This window comes from Erythrolamprus reginae, chromosome 1 (genome assembly GCF_031021105.1).
Source record: "Erythrolamprus reginae isolate rEryReg1 chromosome 1, rEryReg1.hap1, whole genome shotgun sequence".
Taxonomy (NCBI): Eukaryota; Metazoa; Chordata; class Lepidosauria; order Squamata; family Dipsadidae; genus Erythrolamprus; species Erythrolamprus reginae.
The window spans coordinates 160,503,866-160,520,559 of record NC_091950.1 but is presented as its reverse complement, the minus strand read 5'-3'; the positions used below and the strand labels follow the sequence as shown (position 1 = coordinate 160,520,559).

General features: G+C 39.7%; 1 protein-coding gene across 3 annotated transcripts in view; it reads left to right on the top strand.

Annotated features, from left to right (window-relative positions):
- Positions 1-16,694, top strand: part of ITGB5 (integrin subunit beta 5) — a 104,852-nt gene that overhangs the window by 13,033 nt on the left and 75,125 nt on the right. For 2 of the 3 annotated variants that reach the window (XM_070730403.1, XM_070730416.1), the window contains exons 2-3: positions 5,222-5,307; positions 12,347-12,551. In XM_070730403.1, the coding sequence (XP_070586504.1) occupies positions 5,222-5,307; positions 12,347-12,551 (291 nt within the window). Of the gene's footprint in view, positions 1-5,221; positions 5,308-12,346; positions 12,552-16,694 lie in introns of those variants that run through there. The other variant, XM_070730409.1, reaches the window with a different exon arrangement.

Here is a 16,694-nt window from a genome sequence, read left to right as displayed (position 1 = left end):
ATCTACTTGCTTTTCCTACTGCCCACCCATTTTGAGACTGTCAGAAATCTCTACCCCTAAATCCTTCTCTTCTTTCTTTTCATTCTTCATGAAAACAGACTAATTGATGAATGTGGCTTTCTATTTCTTGTCCTTCATCATTTGAAACTTTCTAGCTTTCAAATCTACCATTTTCTAATCTTCTTCCATAACTGTTAATAAGAATTGATACAGGCTTTGCCCCCACATCATATTTCATCTTAAATCTGAATTTATGGAATTCAGAATTCTATCAAAAGGCCTTCTGGGGACACTATAGGTATGCTGAGAGTTTACCAAATTCCGATAGCACCATGACCATCTTAATGTAAACTCTCAGATAAAGAGCATAATTATCTGCCTTTAAATACCGGACAAGAGTGGGAAATATGTGGAATGCTATTTTCATAATCTTTATTTTCAAAAATAATAATAATGTCATTTCATAACACAACCTTATTTTGTCAGTATTATTTGCAGAAATAATTCACTCGTAAACGTTGCACATAAAATAAAAATGATAAAATGAGAGAAAGATGGATTTAGGTAAGGAGATGTTTGACCTATTTTATATACAGGATAGAAAACAATGTATGTTTTTTAGTGTATGTTGTCTCTTAAAAGTTGACACCAATATGATGGCTGGTAATGAATATTTTACATTTTATTTTAACCTTTTACTGCTAATGTTGACATGGCACAAATTCTCCTCCTAGAGTTTTCTATCATGTTCCACAAACCAGATGACATTTGTTTATTGATTTTATTGATTTTCAAATTTTGAGGTCACCTTGACAACTCTAGTTGGCTTACAGATTAAAAAAGGACACAACTGTCTACAAGAACCAAAGAGCATTTATGAACCAACCATAACAGCAACAAAAAATACTCACCATCACCCTATCCTCAGTGCTTGGGAAGATACTCATGTTTTCAACTATTTTCTGAATTATATAACGATAGGAGCTATAAAAACCTTAGGGAAAGGAGGTAATATTGTTCCAGAGATCAGATGCTACAATAAAGTAAGTGTGTTTTCTGGATCTTTCAAGATGACATTGTTTAATTGATGGTACCCAGAGTTCATCTGCACTTCTTGATCATATTGGATGATTTGAGATCGTAGAGGATAACAGCTGCTTCATTGTTATGTAAATTTAGCTTGGATTTTGAAAACTGATTTGTTGAACATCTCAAAGCTGTTTCAAAAGGCCAACCTGACTTTCTTCCTTTATTTTTATTTGAAGACGTTTTGCTTCTCATCCAAGAAGCTTCATCAATTCTGGTAGGATGATGGAGGATGATAGGAGTCTTCCATGTCCCCCACTATCCTACCAGAACTGATGAAGCTTCTTGTATGAGAAGCAAAACATCCTTCAAATAAAAATATATAAAAAAGAAAGTCAAGTTGCCTTTAAGCAATGTTTCCCAATCTTGCCAATTTTAGATTGTGTGGACTTTCAATTTCCAGAATTTTGGTAGCTGAAGTCCACATATCTAAAAGTTGACAATTTTTCTAGACCATTTGTTACTGCTGCTGCTGGAGCAGGTTGTTATTTTTTTCAAGTATGTGCTGTGTGGGGTGTGGCGTTTTCAATTCTCAAAGTGAATGATTCATTGAGACAACACCCATCTTTTGCATTTTCAAAGATCAGCATAGGCGTTGCCAAGGGATATTGGAATTCCTACCCAGGTGAAATTGCAAATCTGTTTGAGCTGCATTTAACCTGCCGTTCAGTGTTACCCTTTCCTTTTGGCACTCAGAATACCTTTGGAACAGTCTTCTGCCACACGAATCCCAGCAACCGATAAGGTCCCATAGAGTTGGCCTTCTCTGGGTCCATCGACTAAACAATGTTGTCTGGTGGGTCTCAGGGGAAGAGCCTTCTCCGTGGCGGCCCTGGCCCTCTGGAACCAACTCCACCTGGAGATTAGAACCGCCCCCACCCCCCTTGCCTTTTATAAGCTACTGAAGACCCACCTATATCGCCAGGCATGGGAAATTGAGATAACCCTGGGTTTATATGGTTTATGTATGGTATGATTGTTTTGCATGGTTTTAATAATGGGTTTTTAGATGTCTTTTAAATATATTGGATTTGTTACACTGTTGTTATTGTTGTGAGCCGCTCCGAGTCTTCAGAGAGGGGCGGCATACAAATCTAATAAATTATTATTATTATTATTATTATTATTAATAATAATAATAATAACAACAACAACAACAATTATTATTATTATTATTATTATTATGGCTGCGGATGAGAAATTTTGGAGCCAAGCTGATGAAAGCTTCTGTTGATCTTTTAAGAAGGATTTAATGGGATCGCCTCTATTGCATGCACACTGATACTTTGGTATGGGGAAAAAAAAATTCAGTTTGTAATCCAGCCTCAGGTCATTTTCTCTTTAGGCTGCATAGCATAAATGCAAGGACGTTCGTTGGATTCCTTTACCGTAATGCGAATTCGGTGAGAATTATGGCTCCCTTCCCATAATGCCTTTTTCCTTTTCTGCAATCATCATTGTTATAACTATGCAGTTGAAAGCAAGCTAATCCGAGGTCTAGTTTTGGGCAATGGTTAAGATGCCAGGTTAGAAAACAGAAGACCCTGAGCTCTGGAATCAGCCCTCCCCCTCCCCCAGAAGAATGAAATGTTTGGGGAAATATTAAAAAAGGACAGAATATTGTATTTCCCTAAAGGAGAAATGGAGAAATATGTTTTTAGAGGTAGAAAGCAGCCCCAGTCTTTCTTAATAGCCTGCAGGAGATGCCGGCACTTGTTGAGAGTTTATTGAAAGTGGAAGTAAACTATCTAGATGGCTCTATTCACAAGCAAAGCAAATACTGCAGACAGACACCCATTCAAGGCAGGCTATCTTGAAACTCCTTTCAGCACAACTAACAAAGGCAGGATGGTAGGATTAGAAAGCAGCCCCTCAAGATCCAACCAAGATCCAACACAAGACGAAAGCCATAAGCCACCATAGGAATTGCCTAAAGCTCTTTCATTGCACCACCATTAGAACAACTCAGACTTCAAAAGTCACAGAAACCTAAAACATCAATCCACTCATTCAAACCATTTGTTCAGGTGACCCAGAACCACAAACCCTGCTGGTTCTGTTCACCAATAAATGGACCTTCTTTCCAATCAGCCTCCAGCCTCCATGTTGTTTCCAGCGTCTTTCTCTTAGCTTGGAACTGAACCAGATGGATTTTCCTTGAGGCCCAAAGCCAATCAGGTGACTTTGGGCCAGTCACGCTTTCTCAGTTGTTGGAAGCAGGTAAGGGCAAGCCACTTCCAAAATCCTGCAAACAAAACTACAGGGGCTTGTTCAGGCAGGTACCAGAAGTCAACATTAATTTAAAGACATCAAATATGTATATGCACTTGTATATTTCTAGAGTCTAGCTAGGAAGTGTCAACACCTGTAATAGTAATAGCTCACTGCTGAGAGAGAGAGACAGAAACCCTTGCAGTTTGATTCATATCTCAATTGTCAACATGCTGTTTTGTCAGAACTATGTATTCAATTATGGGTTGCAGCCGATATGGCTGGGATTGGGGTTTCGGTAGGGGAAATTGGGATGCACACGCATCTCCGTGCCCCCAACGCATGCACACACAAGATTTGGCTTTTGCACATGTGCAGCAAGCAAAATCTCACGCGAGGACTCTCTTGCGCATGAGATTTCACCAATTTTTGGTGGGTTTTGCTTCCGCGCATGCATAGAAATGTTCTGCCTAATGAGTTCCAGCTTATATTTCTCCTTGATCTTTATTTATAGGCATTTTTATTCAGGTAGATTCTTGGAGGATAAAAAAAGGCCATTGTTGTTGTGGTTAGCTCTGGCCCAGCTCCTGCCCCAAGGACTGTGGATGTGGGGGAGACTGTGGATGTGGGGGAGACCTCCACATGCTACTGGCCTGTTTTGCCCCCGGTGGAATCTGCTGATGAAGGCTCCTCTGCCCAAGAAGAGATAAGTGACAGGGAGGAGGAGAGTGTGGCAGACAGATCAGAAGGTGATCAATTATCTAGCTCCTCCTTGGATTCAGAACAAGAGTTAATGATACAGCCACGCATGCGGAGAGCGATGCATAGGCAGCAACAACTGAGAGATTATTATCAAAGAAAATGAGGCCACCTGTGGTTGGGTGGGGCTGTGGTAATTAGTGAGGCTGCTATAAATAGCAGCCTGTGGGTTTGGCCATTGTGGAGGATTATCTGATTGTTGTGTTTCGTGACTGCTTTACTGACTTTGACCTTTTGTGTGCTGATTTTCCCCCTGCTTTGAAACTAAACCAGTTTCACTTTGTGAAAGAAGAAGGACTGTGAATTGCCTCACAGCTGCAAGCTAAATATCATAGAACTGAGAAGGGACTTGTACAAATTACCAGTTTGTTTGGAGACGAGTGCTCTTTGCTATACCAAAAGAGGGCTTGGTTTAAGTGAATTTTCATTATAAAGAACATTGTTTTGAATTTTCAAACGTGTGTGTGTCTGAAATTTGTACCTGTGAATTTTGGGGAGGATTCTACCAGAGAACCCGACAGAACAATTGTATACTATTTATTTTGTAGAGTACAGGTAGTCCTTGACTTACAATAGTATATTTAGTGACCAAAGTTACAATGGTACTGTAAAAATTGACATGTGACCATATTTTTCACACTTTATGACCGTTGCAGCATCCCTATGGTCACATGAACAACACTTGGCAATTGACTCATATTTACGACGATTGCTGTGACCCCCTTTTGCGACTTTCTCACGAGGAAAGTCAATGGGAAAGTCAGATTCACTTCACAATCCTGTTAACTAACTGTTAACTGACAACTGCAGTGTTTTGCTTAACAACTATGGCAAGAAAGGTTGTAAAATGGGGCAAAACTCACTTAACAAAGGTTTCACTTAGTGACAGAAATGTTGGACTCAATTGTGGTTGTAAGTTGAGCACTATCTGTAATGCATACTTAATGTTTCCATTCTGTTTTTATTCACGTATCTTTCTGATTATTGCTGTTATTAGCTGCCTTGAACCTTGGAGAAGATAAAATTATCTTCTCTGTTGTGAAGCAAAGCTTTTTACCTGATGTTGGATACAGACAGGCTACTTTTGTTCTAGGGCAGGAGCATTTAAAATCTCCATTTTTTTCCCCTTGGGTTTTCTTTCAGCTTTTCTCTATTTTCTTTAAAGGCCTCAGTGTTTGCTCAAGCGGCAATGCTACCTCCTGTGAAGAATGCTTGCTGATTCATCCCAAGTGCGCTTGGTGCTTTAAAGAGGTACGTTCCCCTTTCTTTCTCCCTAACAAAGCAAATTGCACCCTGGATGTTTCTAACCTCAGATTTTTCCACACCAAGTTTTTACCCTTAAGGAAAAACAACATAGGGTCACGGGTGAAATGCTCCCAGTTCACTCGTGCCTATTGGTCATCAGAGAGCCAATCGCAAAGGGTGCGTGAGGGTCTGCCCACCTGCCTGGATGCTGCTATTGATGCACTTGTTGCTCCGGAGATTGCGGGTTGCGAGTCCCTCCTGGTGAAGTTGGACTTAGGGGTTCAGGTGGGCTTGTTTCTCACGTACCTGCCTCCCAGCTGCGTGGCACAAGCCCTGCCTGTGCTACTCGAGGAGGTAGACGGGCTGGCGGTGGGGTTCCCTAGACTTATTGTCTTGGGGGACCTCAACCTGCCATTGCTCGGCGAATCCTCTGGACTGGCACAGGAGTTCATGGCCACCATGGCAGCCATGGACCTGACCCAAGTAGTACAGGGTCCAACTCACGAGGGGGGCACGCACCCGACATGGTATTCCTCTCTGAGCAACTGAGTAATGGTCTGAGACTAAGGGGCTTAGAAGTGTTGCCTTTGTCATGGTCAGACCATTTTCTACTGCAGCTTGACTTCCTGGCTCCAATCCTCCCCCGCAGGGAGGCGGAACCGATTAAGATGTTCGGCCGCAGGCGCCTGATGGATCCGGAAGGTTTTCAGAAGGCACTTGGGGTTCTTCCAGATACACTCATCCACAGTTCGGCAGAGTCTCTGGCTGAGGCCTGGAACAAGGCTGCAGCGGAGGCCCTTGACCGAATTGCGCCGCTGCGACCTCTCCGCGGCACTAGACCCCGTAGAGCTCCATGGTTCAACGAGGGGCTCCGGGAGTTGAAACACCGGAAGAGACGTCTAGAGAAGCGTCTCCCCCCAGAGATTAGAATTGCCCCCACCCTCCTTGCCTTTCGTAAGCTACTTAAAACTCACCTCTGCCGCCAGGCATGGGGGAACTGAGATACTCTTTCCTCCTAGGCCTTTACAATTTTATGCATGGTATGTCTGTATGTATGTTTGGTTTTTATATTAATGGGTTTTTAATTATTTTTAGTATTGGATTATTATTGTACGCTGTCTTATTATTGCTGTTAGCCGCCCCGAGTCTCCGGAGAGGGGCGGCATACAAATCCAATGAATAAATAAAATAAATAAATAAATAAATATTTGGGTTCTTTTACCCTCTGCACATGTGCAAAGTGTTCTGTGCATACACAGAGGGTAAAAGAACCCAAATGGTGGCGTCTGGGTGGGTAGAAGGAGCCTTGTGCTCCCTTTGTGACTGGCTCTCCAACGACCAATAGGCACGAGCGAACCGGGAGCATTTCACCCCTGTATAGGGTCGATACATCTTGTTCCTTAAGCTAAGATGCCTGACTTTTAAAATGTTATTTGGCTCTGGCTTGGAAAAGATTATTATGCAACTCAGAAGCTACCATCCCATTATGAAATTGGACATGTTTAATTCAGTTGAACGCTTGCCGTAATAACTGCTAGAACATTTCTCATATGCTGTGGCTTTACATTCACAGCAAGACATTTGAGACTAAGGGGCATGTACAGTGACTTGATATCTCCAGGGCTTTTTTTTAAAATCAAAAGTGAGGGCCTAAGAGATTGGCTTCCTCTGAACTTTTGGCTTGGAGCCTCCTTGTAAGCAGCTAATGTTTAAGACAAGTGTGCCACTGGTGTGAGGGACATCTAAAATGCAGAAAATATTAGTGAGGATACAGTCATATTAATATGAATTTATGTTATTTTCTTGGCACTGAAAATGCAAGTGATTTGGATAGGCCTGCCAACACAAATGTTTATACAGAGATTGTTGTGGCTGCTCTTTTGGGACAATCCTCAGTAGTTTCATGGTGAAGCCTAGTCAAATCAATTGTGAAAACTTTTCAAACTTGACTAGAGGTTAAAGGGCTGCTTTATATGAAATAATTCCTGAAGCCTACAGTCATTTTTCATTTAAACATCCTCTTTGAATGATGCCACTGCCAATAATAACAAGGCTTTTGAGCTAGGCTGGAAAAGTTGACTTTTTTATACTAGCTGTGAACAGTTCTAAATGTCTTCACCTCATTTTAACTCAAGTACTCATTACGGAGGGGAAAAATTAAGATACTGTATACCACAAAATTATATACCTTTCTTCATAAAAATGTCTTATGAAGTTTGGATTTCTGTGGAATAAAGTCTGGGTTTTAAAATTCGTATCTAGCATCTAGGTTTCTAGGATTCAATTTCCCCAAGTTACTGAATGCAAATATCTAACCCGGGGGGCAGAATTCCACATCAATTAATCTTCCTTCCATTTATAGGAGAGGAAAAAACTTTCTGGGTAATGGGTTTTCATTTCCTCTGTTAACCCAAAAAGTTTCATTTGAAATGATGGCATCAGAATATATGATTTTATGATGTTGTAAGAGACTCATAATCTAATCTTTGTTTGGCATGCTTATGATTTACTGAATATGTTTCAAAAGCTAAATGATACAGGTAGTTCTCAATTTATAACAGTTCATTTATGCACCATCAGAAGTTACAATTGCACTGAAAAAAGTGACTCAGGACCATTTTTTACACTTATGACCAGTAGCAGGTTCATACCGATACACTTGACGCCATGGTACCAGTAGCAAAAATTGAGCTAGCACACAGCTCCACATCTCTGGCGTGCACACATGTCCGAACAAAAGTTTGTTTCTGCACATGCACAGGAATCAAAATCTTGCGAGGGGACGTGTGTCTGAGATTTCGGCAATTTTTTGCTTCTGCGCATGTGCAGAAGCAAAAAAATCGTTGAAATCTCTCATGCGCACCTTGAGATTTCGATTCCTGCACATGCGCAGAGGCAAAATCTTGCTTGGATGCACACATGCACATGCATGTGCCAGAGACACAAAGCTGCGCATGTACCGCACTGGGAGTGGTGGGAGTGGCAACCGCCGCCTGCTTATGACCATTGTAACATTCCCATGGTCACGTCTTTTACATTTGGATGCTTGACAACCGATTCACATTTATGGCGGTTGCAATGTCCTGAGGTCATATGACATACTTTTATGACCTTCGCTCAAGCAAAGTCAGTAGGGCAGCCAGATTTACTTAACAACCGTGTGACTAATTTAAAAACTGCAGTGATTCACTTAACAAATGTGGTAAGAAGAATCACAAAATGGGGCAAAATTCACTTAACAAATTTCTCACTTAGCAACATAAATTTGGGGTTCAATTGTCGTACGTTGAGGACTACCTCTACTGCACATGCAGAGATTCCTATGCTCTTTAATCTACAATTTGGAAGGAGCACTTTTGGGGGAGAAAGAAAAAAGAGAGAGGGAAATTTTAGGGTTCTAAAATGATCTAGTATGAATGAAATATTCTCATTGAATACTTTGCTCTGTACAAAGTTGAATGTGCACAGCGGCATGTGAAATTGATTGTCAATCAGTGTTGCTTCCTAGGTGGACAGTTTGATTTCACAGAAGTTTCATTTACTTGGAGTTATATTGTGTTGTTTAAGTGTTCCCTTTATTTTTTTTTGAGCAGTGTAGTAATATAATTCTCTTATATGATTTTTACTGATATAATTATACCAATATAAGTTTTATTGAATGATATGACCGTTTTCAAAAAAACAGTTTGAACAAAGGCTAATGAGCTTATGAAGCTTAGGCGCTAACAGGTTATACCAGTATTTCATGAAATAATTAGATGGTGTTTTGATGAAAAACATGCTTCATCTGAGATCCTGGATTTTGGAAACCTTTTTAAAAAAAAAATAGAGATGAAAGCTTCCCTTATATTTTTGATTTCAGAGAAAAAACAGATATGTAAGTGGTATGTGGTAATGACATGCTTTTGGGATATGTATCCCTGGAGGCTAAGATGCGAAAAATGGAATGACATTACAAGAAAAATGATTAAAGTAAATAAGTAGTTTTAGAGCTGATCATTTTTATTATAAGATGATTAGTCTAAATCAGAAAATTGAAGAGTAGAGATTATAGCAGTGCTTATTGAGTTAATTTTTTTTAATAGATGGAAAGGATTACTCAGTGTCTGATGGGTGCCCTGTCTATCTTTGTAATTCATAGATAGATGGAAAAATCAATAAACAGTGTACACTTCTAGCTCATATTATGGATTATCTAAATTTGGTAGAGCTATTTTACTTTCATGGTTCTTCAGATTGTAAAATATTCTGCCTCTTCTGATATGAATAAAGTTAAAAATGCTTTGTTCTTGAGCCTCTTAAAGTTTAAAATTAAAAGGAGACGTGCAATGACCTTAAAAACTCTATCAAAATCTATCTCCAGGGTCTATAGGAAAATGAAAATGAAGAATTGTATCTGTGGTTGGTTCTCATAATTACCCTTTCCTAAGCTGGCAAAATAGAGATATGTTGAAATTACGGTGGGAATTTTCAGGCAGCCTGATATTTTTATATTCTTTATTAAAACATACAGTACTTTTTCAAGGCTGAGCTGGGCTCTAAAGAAGGCATTGCAAGAAAGAATGTTGTACAAGGACTCAATTACCTATCTATCTGTATTTTTAGACTACCAGACATCAAATGATCCAGGGCCCTGAATTATATAGAAAACATAAAACGATACCCAAAGACAACAAAATCAGAATAAGGTAGCTAAATAAAATGCAGGAGAGCACAAAAAGCAATAACCAGCCAGAAACTAAACAAGAGTGATCATCAGTCACAAATTCTACCTGCTGTCTATGAAGCATGAATCTAGGAGAACCCCAATCCCTGCTCATTCAGAGGAAATGGGACTTCATCCAATAGTAGCACCAGAGCAGAAATAGAGCCATTCTAGAGAAAGGGGCATTTCATCTTGTCGAGGTTCTTCTTTGGATGGTTTATCCTCTCCATGCCTCCATAAAACACCAAACCAAGAGCATCATTCTACAGCAAGGACATCAAACTCAATTTCATTGAGGGCTGCATCAAGGTTGTGTTTGATCTGGGGGAGGCCGGGGACATGGCCAGATCAATGTCACTCGTGTCGGGGGGCACCTGTGGTGGCCTAGGCGGGGCTGGGGGATCCGTTGTCTCCAGTTCTGTTTTTAGCTGCGACAGCTTCCTGCAGCCCTCTGCCAGCGAAAATGGAGCTCCATTTTTGCTGGTAGAGGCACTGCAGGCCGGTCCTTCGCTGTTACCAGGACCAGATCTAAGCACCCACAGGCCTTGAATCTGACACCCATGTTCTATAGCATCATTGTCTGAACTCAGGATAGATCTACTGTGTGGATATGCGTGCATGTGGAGCAGAGATCGAAGACGAGTTGGCCGGCGGGAGGTGGGGCATCCCAAAACCGGTACCACAGCAATAAGTAAGATCTTTTTCTTTCATGAACTTCTGTTTTGTTGTTTGCAGGGAAACAGAAGCTCATGAAATAAATGCCACAATGATCTGACCTAGGGTGATGGCACGTGCGCCAGCACAGAGGGCTCTGTGTGCCACCTCTGGCATGTGTGCCATAGGTTCACCATCACAGTCCTGGGTTTTCTTGATACCTCTTCCCCCACCCACCTAAGCCGTCTCCCTTAGCGGTAGCGTCCGGCCTTCCAGCTGATCGGCCTGGATTCCTCTTGCCTTGAACTTCCCCTTCCCCTGCCTTGACCGTGAGCACCGGTGCTGTTGTCACCGCCATGGGAGACGCCGACAGCGAGCGCACCAAAGTCCCCAGCTTACCGCCCCGTTGCCCCTGCGGGTTCTGGGGGTAAGTAAAACCAGGAATGGAGGAGGGAGGGGAAGGAAGGAAGGAAGGAAGGAAGGAAGGAAGGAAGGAAGGGAGCATCTCCACTTCACAGAAATTTGACTTTCGTGGGCGGTCTTGGAACGTATCCCCCACGAAAGTCCAGGGACCACTGTAGTTGGAGAGCCAGTTGCAAAAAGTAGCATGAGTCTCTGCCCACCCACTCCAACGCTGCCATTTGGGTTCTTTTACTCTCTGTGCATGGATCAAATAGGAATCCTGCTAGGTGACAGAATGGCCAATACATTGGTCCTTGTCCCTACTGCCCATGTTAACATTGCATCCTCTGGTCACAACCAAGCTTTCCTTTTAAACCCAGTTATGTTTTGCTAACCTATTAACTATGTTCAATTTAACTCCCCTTTGTCCTTGAGAGTTCATTCCACAGTCTTCAGCTGTAGTTTGAAGTAGGGAGAGCAGTCTTTTGTCTCTTGCTAGTAGGGTCTTGTTGGCTTCTCTTGGCTTTTCTCTCCAAAAAAAGCATTTGTGGGTTGCGACTGGGTTGCTTACAAATATAGTTCTTCTGCTATTGTGCCAGAAACTTGCCTAATGATTTATATGCAAAAAATACTGTTGAAAAAGTGCATAGTTCTTCTTTTGTGTGTGTGTGTGTCCCGGAGGAAGTAGGTGATGGGGGATGATAGTAAGGACAAGGACACACAAAAGGATTAAAAATAACTCTATCCATTTTACTCTGTATTCTTTCATGAGTCTTTTATTTATCTTTTTTTGAATTGTTTTTCTCCCTAGTTGCTCTTTAATCCCACTCATCCCTCTATCCCAATGAGCCGTGGTGGCGCAATGGTTAGAATGTAGTATTGCAGGCTAATTCTTCTAACTGCCAGCAGTTCGATTCTGACCAGCTCAAGGTTGATTCAGCCTTCCATCCTTCTGAGATCAATAAAATGAGTATCCAGATTGTTGGGGGCAATATGTTGTCTTTTAAACTGCTTAGAGGGTGCTGTAAAGCGCTATGAAGCAGTATATAAGTCTAAGTGCTATTGCTATTGCAATCCCCAACCAAGTTACTCACTGCATTTTACTCTGACCTAAGGTGAACAGGGAATATGTTGAAAAGTTTCCTGATATAATCCCTTTGTAAAGCAACCACATTGAAATATGCAAGAAAGAAAGAACCGATTTCCTTGCTAACTCTCCTTTGCATTACGATAGTCCTTGGGCAAACTGATGTATGTTTTCTCCTTTCTTCTTTTCTATTTCAGGAATTTGGCAACAAAAAATCCATCACTTCAAGGTGTGACATCACTGAGAATCTCATCACCAATGGTTGTGCAGGGCATTTTGAGAGTACAAAAAGCAGTACTAATATAGTAAAAAACCTTCCACTGAGCAGTAAGAGCTCTAGTGGGACTAATTCTGATGTGATCCAAATAATGCCTCAGAAGATCTCCCTGAATCTGCGGCCTGGTGAGTATTAGGAAGTGCTTCTCATCTTTTAGTTTATTTTGGACTAGGAGTTAATATTCAGCAACATCTGGAAGTCCATTCTTTTGAGACAAGGGGAGAATGCTGGATAGGTTGACATTAGGGAGCAAGTTCTGCCTTATGTGGTGCTCCTCATACTACTATTTACATAGTTTAGTGCTAGTATTCAGCAAGCACAGTTTGCATTTTAATTCTGAAGCCTGAAAGATTCTCAGTTAAGATCCAGTTGGTGCCCCACAACCATGAGATGCTGCAAAATGGCCATAAATACAGCTATGTTGCGGAGCGCCCAAAGTTTGGTCATGTGACTGTGCAGTGCTATGCGACCATCAGAACTTCAAATCTGGTTTATAAGTAGTCCCAAGGTGGGTCCATTGTAACTTTGAATGGTTGCTAAATACCCAGTACTGGCTTTCCAATCATTATGGAGCAAATTAATAATATTTCAGGCCTAAAAAGATGCGATCTAAGTTAACCCAAATAATCTTACGTTTTTTGTAAGCCATTATAAAGATGTAGTTGTCTTGATAAATTTCCTTACTTCTGGCTTATTTTTTGGCAAATCACCAGTAGATTGCATACAAATTGTTGTAATAAATAACTAAATAAATGAATAGACTATGGTGAGACAACTGTTTTACAGTGTTATTAATCTTGAACATGAGAAATATCTCTCACTTCCTTGTATTCCTCCAAACAACAAAAATGGTTAGATTGCTTTGTCCTTGTGAATCTTGATGTTCTGATCTAGAAATTAGAGATCTCTCTGTTACTAGTTATCTGCCAAAATGGAAATTGGAATACAAAAGTTGGAGATTTTACTGTGGAATTAATTTGCAGAAAAGAGACCTTGGTTGATTTTTCAACACTGGCCTATATATATTTGGCCTTTCATTTTCATACTTTCCCAAAAGCACTTTGTAATGTTGCAAAAGGTCAAAATAAAATTTGAATTCATTGAACAGTTTTGTACATTAAGGGATGAGACATTTGTTATTTTTCTATTTCAAGTTCATAAGATGCCCTTCTTTGTCTATAAAGAACTTTAACAGGGTTAAACCTAGCTTAGCATAAACCCACAAAGCCCTTTGAGGGTTTTTTCTTCTTCCCCACAACCAGTATAAATACCTTGGATTTTCACATCAATTCAGTAATTTTATATCAGGCTTTAAAAAGCTTTCTGGGCAGTGGTGGGCAATTTTATCTTTCACTGTGATTTCTCATGCATTTATTCATAGCACTATTAATATAGGTAGTGTTTTGCCCACTCTATGAAGGGTGGGCAATGTGAAGGATTCCAAATTCTGTTGGATTGCAACCCCCATCAGCTTTTACTACTAGAGTAAATGGGAGCTCACCTTTCCACAAAATCTGTATGGACATTCCTTATCCACCTTTGCACTAGATGAAAAAAATATATATTCATCAACTTACAATCATTCATTTATTGCCTGTTCAAAATTACAATGTCACTGAATAAAGTAACCTTCCTGACTACTTTTCACACTTAAGACCATTACAACATTGTTAAGATATTCATGAACTGGGAGAGCCATTGGTAACAAGGTCAGCCAATGAATAGGCATAGCAACTACCTCAGCCAATGGGAGCTAACCACCTCTGAGTCTGTGCAGAGAATTGAAACTGGAACTTAAGCTTAAGGCTGGCATGGCTCCGGGTCCACTCTGCATTCTCTGCCCACTCTACTCTTTCTGCTTGTCTGCTCTGCTGCAACTCCCTCCTATTTGTGTTTACTTGAAGAAATAATCTGCTAGCAAATTCATCTGTTATCATGTTTATAAACAAGTTATTGAATCCAGCTAAATCACTCATTTGTATGTGCTTTGATTTTTCAACAAACTTTAATAAATGTCCTCATGGTCCTGGGGTCAGACATCCGACGCTTGGCAACTGGCATGTATTTATGACAGTTGCAGTGTCCCAGGATCGTGTGATCATCTTCTGCAACCTCCTGAGAAAATCAACTGCCAAATTCATTTAACAGCTGTGTTACTAACTCAACAACAGCAGTGATTCACTTAACAACTGAGGCAAGAAAGGTCATAAAATGGGGCAAAACTCACTTAACAACTGTCTTGCTTAGCAACATAAAATTTTAGCTCAATTGTGGTCGTGCTTCAAAGACTATCTGTAAACTGCTTGGAATGATTTTGTTTCATGTGTAACATGCTTATGCATTTATATCAAACTGAATCTCAGAAACCCACAGAACAGCAATAACTTTCCCAAGATTTTAGATGAGGGACTTTTTTTTACAGCCATTTAGTCAATAAGCCTTTTAAATTAGAGGTGGCAGTCAGTTTATGTCAACTCTAAGTTTCATTTATCTAAATCTGCACATTCAAGAATTATACTTCTGAGTTATAGTTACATGTTTTTCAAAAGCTACAAGTTGTTATGATCAGTTATTTTCATTGTTCATCATCTGAATAAGGATGTTCCCAAAATAGATGTGACAACAAATAATATATGGGTAAAATAGTCAAATTAGATTTAAAACCATATTTTATAGCTCTCCATTAATAGGGATTCACATTTGATACACAGTAAATTCACGCCATCGGAATCAGCCTCTGCATAATGCATGCTGATTTTCTCGGAGAATAGATTTGCAAAGACAAAATAATTGTTCAACGGGAACAAAACTCACAGTCCCGAAAGGGAGAAAACAGCTTTTTGTTCAGCTGAACTCCCTGTCACATCAATCATTTCTGCTTCCTGAATCTTTAGGCAGCAAGTGAAATTCTTATACGGGCAGAATTAGAGGATTATGTTCCTAGCAGAGAACCCAGTGAAATCAAAATAGCTTTAAAAGCAGAAGTCACAAAATGTTGAATTTAGAGAAAGTATAGCTACAGAAACACGTTCTCTGCCTACCTAAATGTTGCAGTGACTAATTTGTTGGTTGTGCTAATGAGAAACCTTGATCAAACCTTGCACTGGCTTTTAGTTGTAGGGAAAACTAAGGGCATTCATAAGGAAACATCACTTCCAGCCTAAAGTAACCCCCATTTTCCCTGACCTTGTAACCTTCTTCTTTGCTGTTCTCTCCCTCCTTTTCTTGACCTTCTTTATGTATTCCTTCCATGAACGTTTCAACGATATTTTTCATTTAGTCCCTTTCCTTCTTTTTCCTCCTTCCCTTTCAAATCCTGTTAATAGCTGGCCTTAGTTACTGGACTAACAATTTAACAATTATTTTAAAATTAAAGATCATAAAATGGTCTTTGATTTTAAAATAATTGTTAAATTGTTAGTCCAGTAACTAAGGCCAGCTAGGGCTCTATAGAGAGGGTTTGACCATAAAATGGTCTTTTTCACTTTCTCTTCCATTGTCACCCTCCTCCCAGTGTCACCATTAACTAGAAATATGTGTGCATGGAAGAAACACTTTTTTATCCTGTTGTCTTTTTTAAATAGATTTTTATTGTTTTTGCAAATACTCATAGTTTATACATGACACTGCTCATTTATACATTATTTACTTATCATTACATTTACAAATTGTTTACATATCCTTACATTTAAATCCAAATATATTCTATACATTTCAGGTACATATTTTAATTTCCCCTTGAATTCTCTTTCTCCTTTTTTGTTTTTCCTAACCTTAATCCAATTGTATCTTCCATATTGCATGATATTCCGAATCCATTTGTCCTTTCAATTCATTTGTTAGCTTGTCTGTTTCGGCACAAACAATTTTTTTTATTATTATTAAAATTTCAGAGGGTATATTCTTTTGTCTCCAACATTGTGCAAATGCAATTCTTGCTGCTGTTATAGTACATATAATATATATTATTGTTTTGTTTTATTCCCCTTTTGTAATTCATAACTAAAATAGCTCTGGAGTTAATTTTATTTGGAAGCCTGTTATTTCCTGTATCCATCTATGAATTTTTACCCATTTTTTTAAAAAAATCATGCATAATCGCTATGTATGATGACCTTGCTTTTGACCACATTCACAACAATTTGGTTCCAGGTTTGGATAAATTTTCGCTAATCTGTCGGGTGCCATATACCATTGGTAAAACATTTTGTGCTGGTTCTCTCTATATTTTGCCAATTTACTTACTTTGTAGTTCGTATTCCAGATTT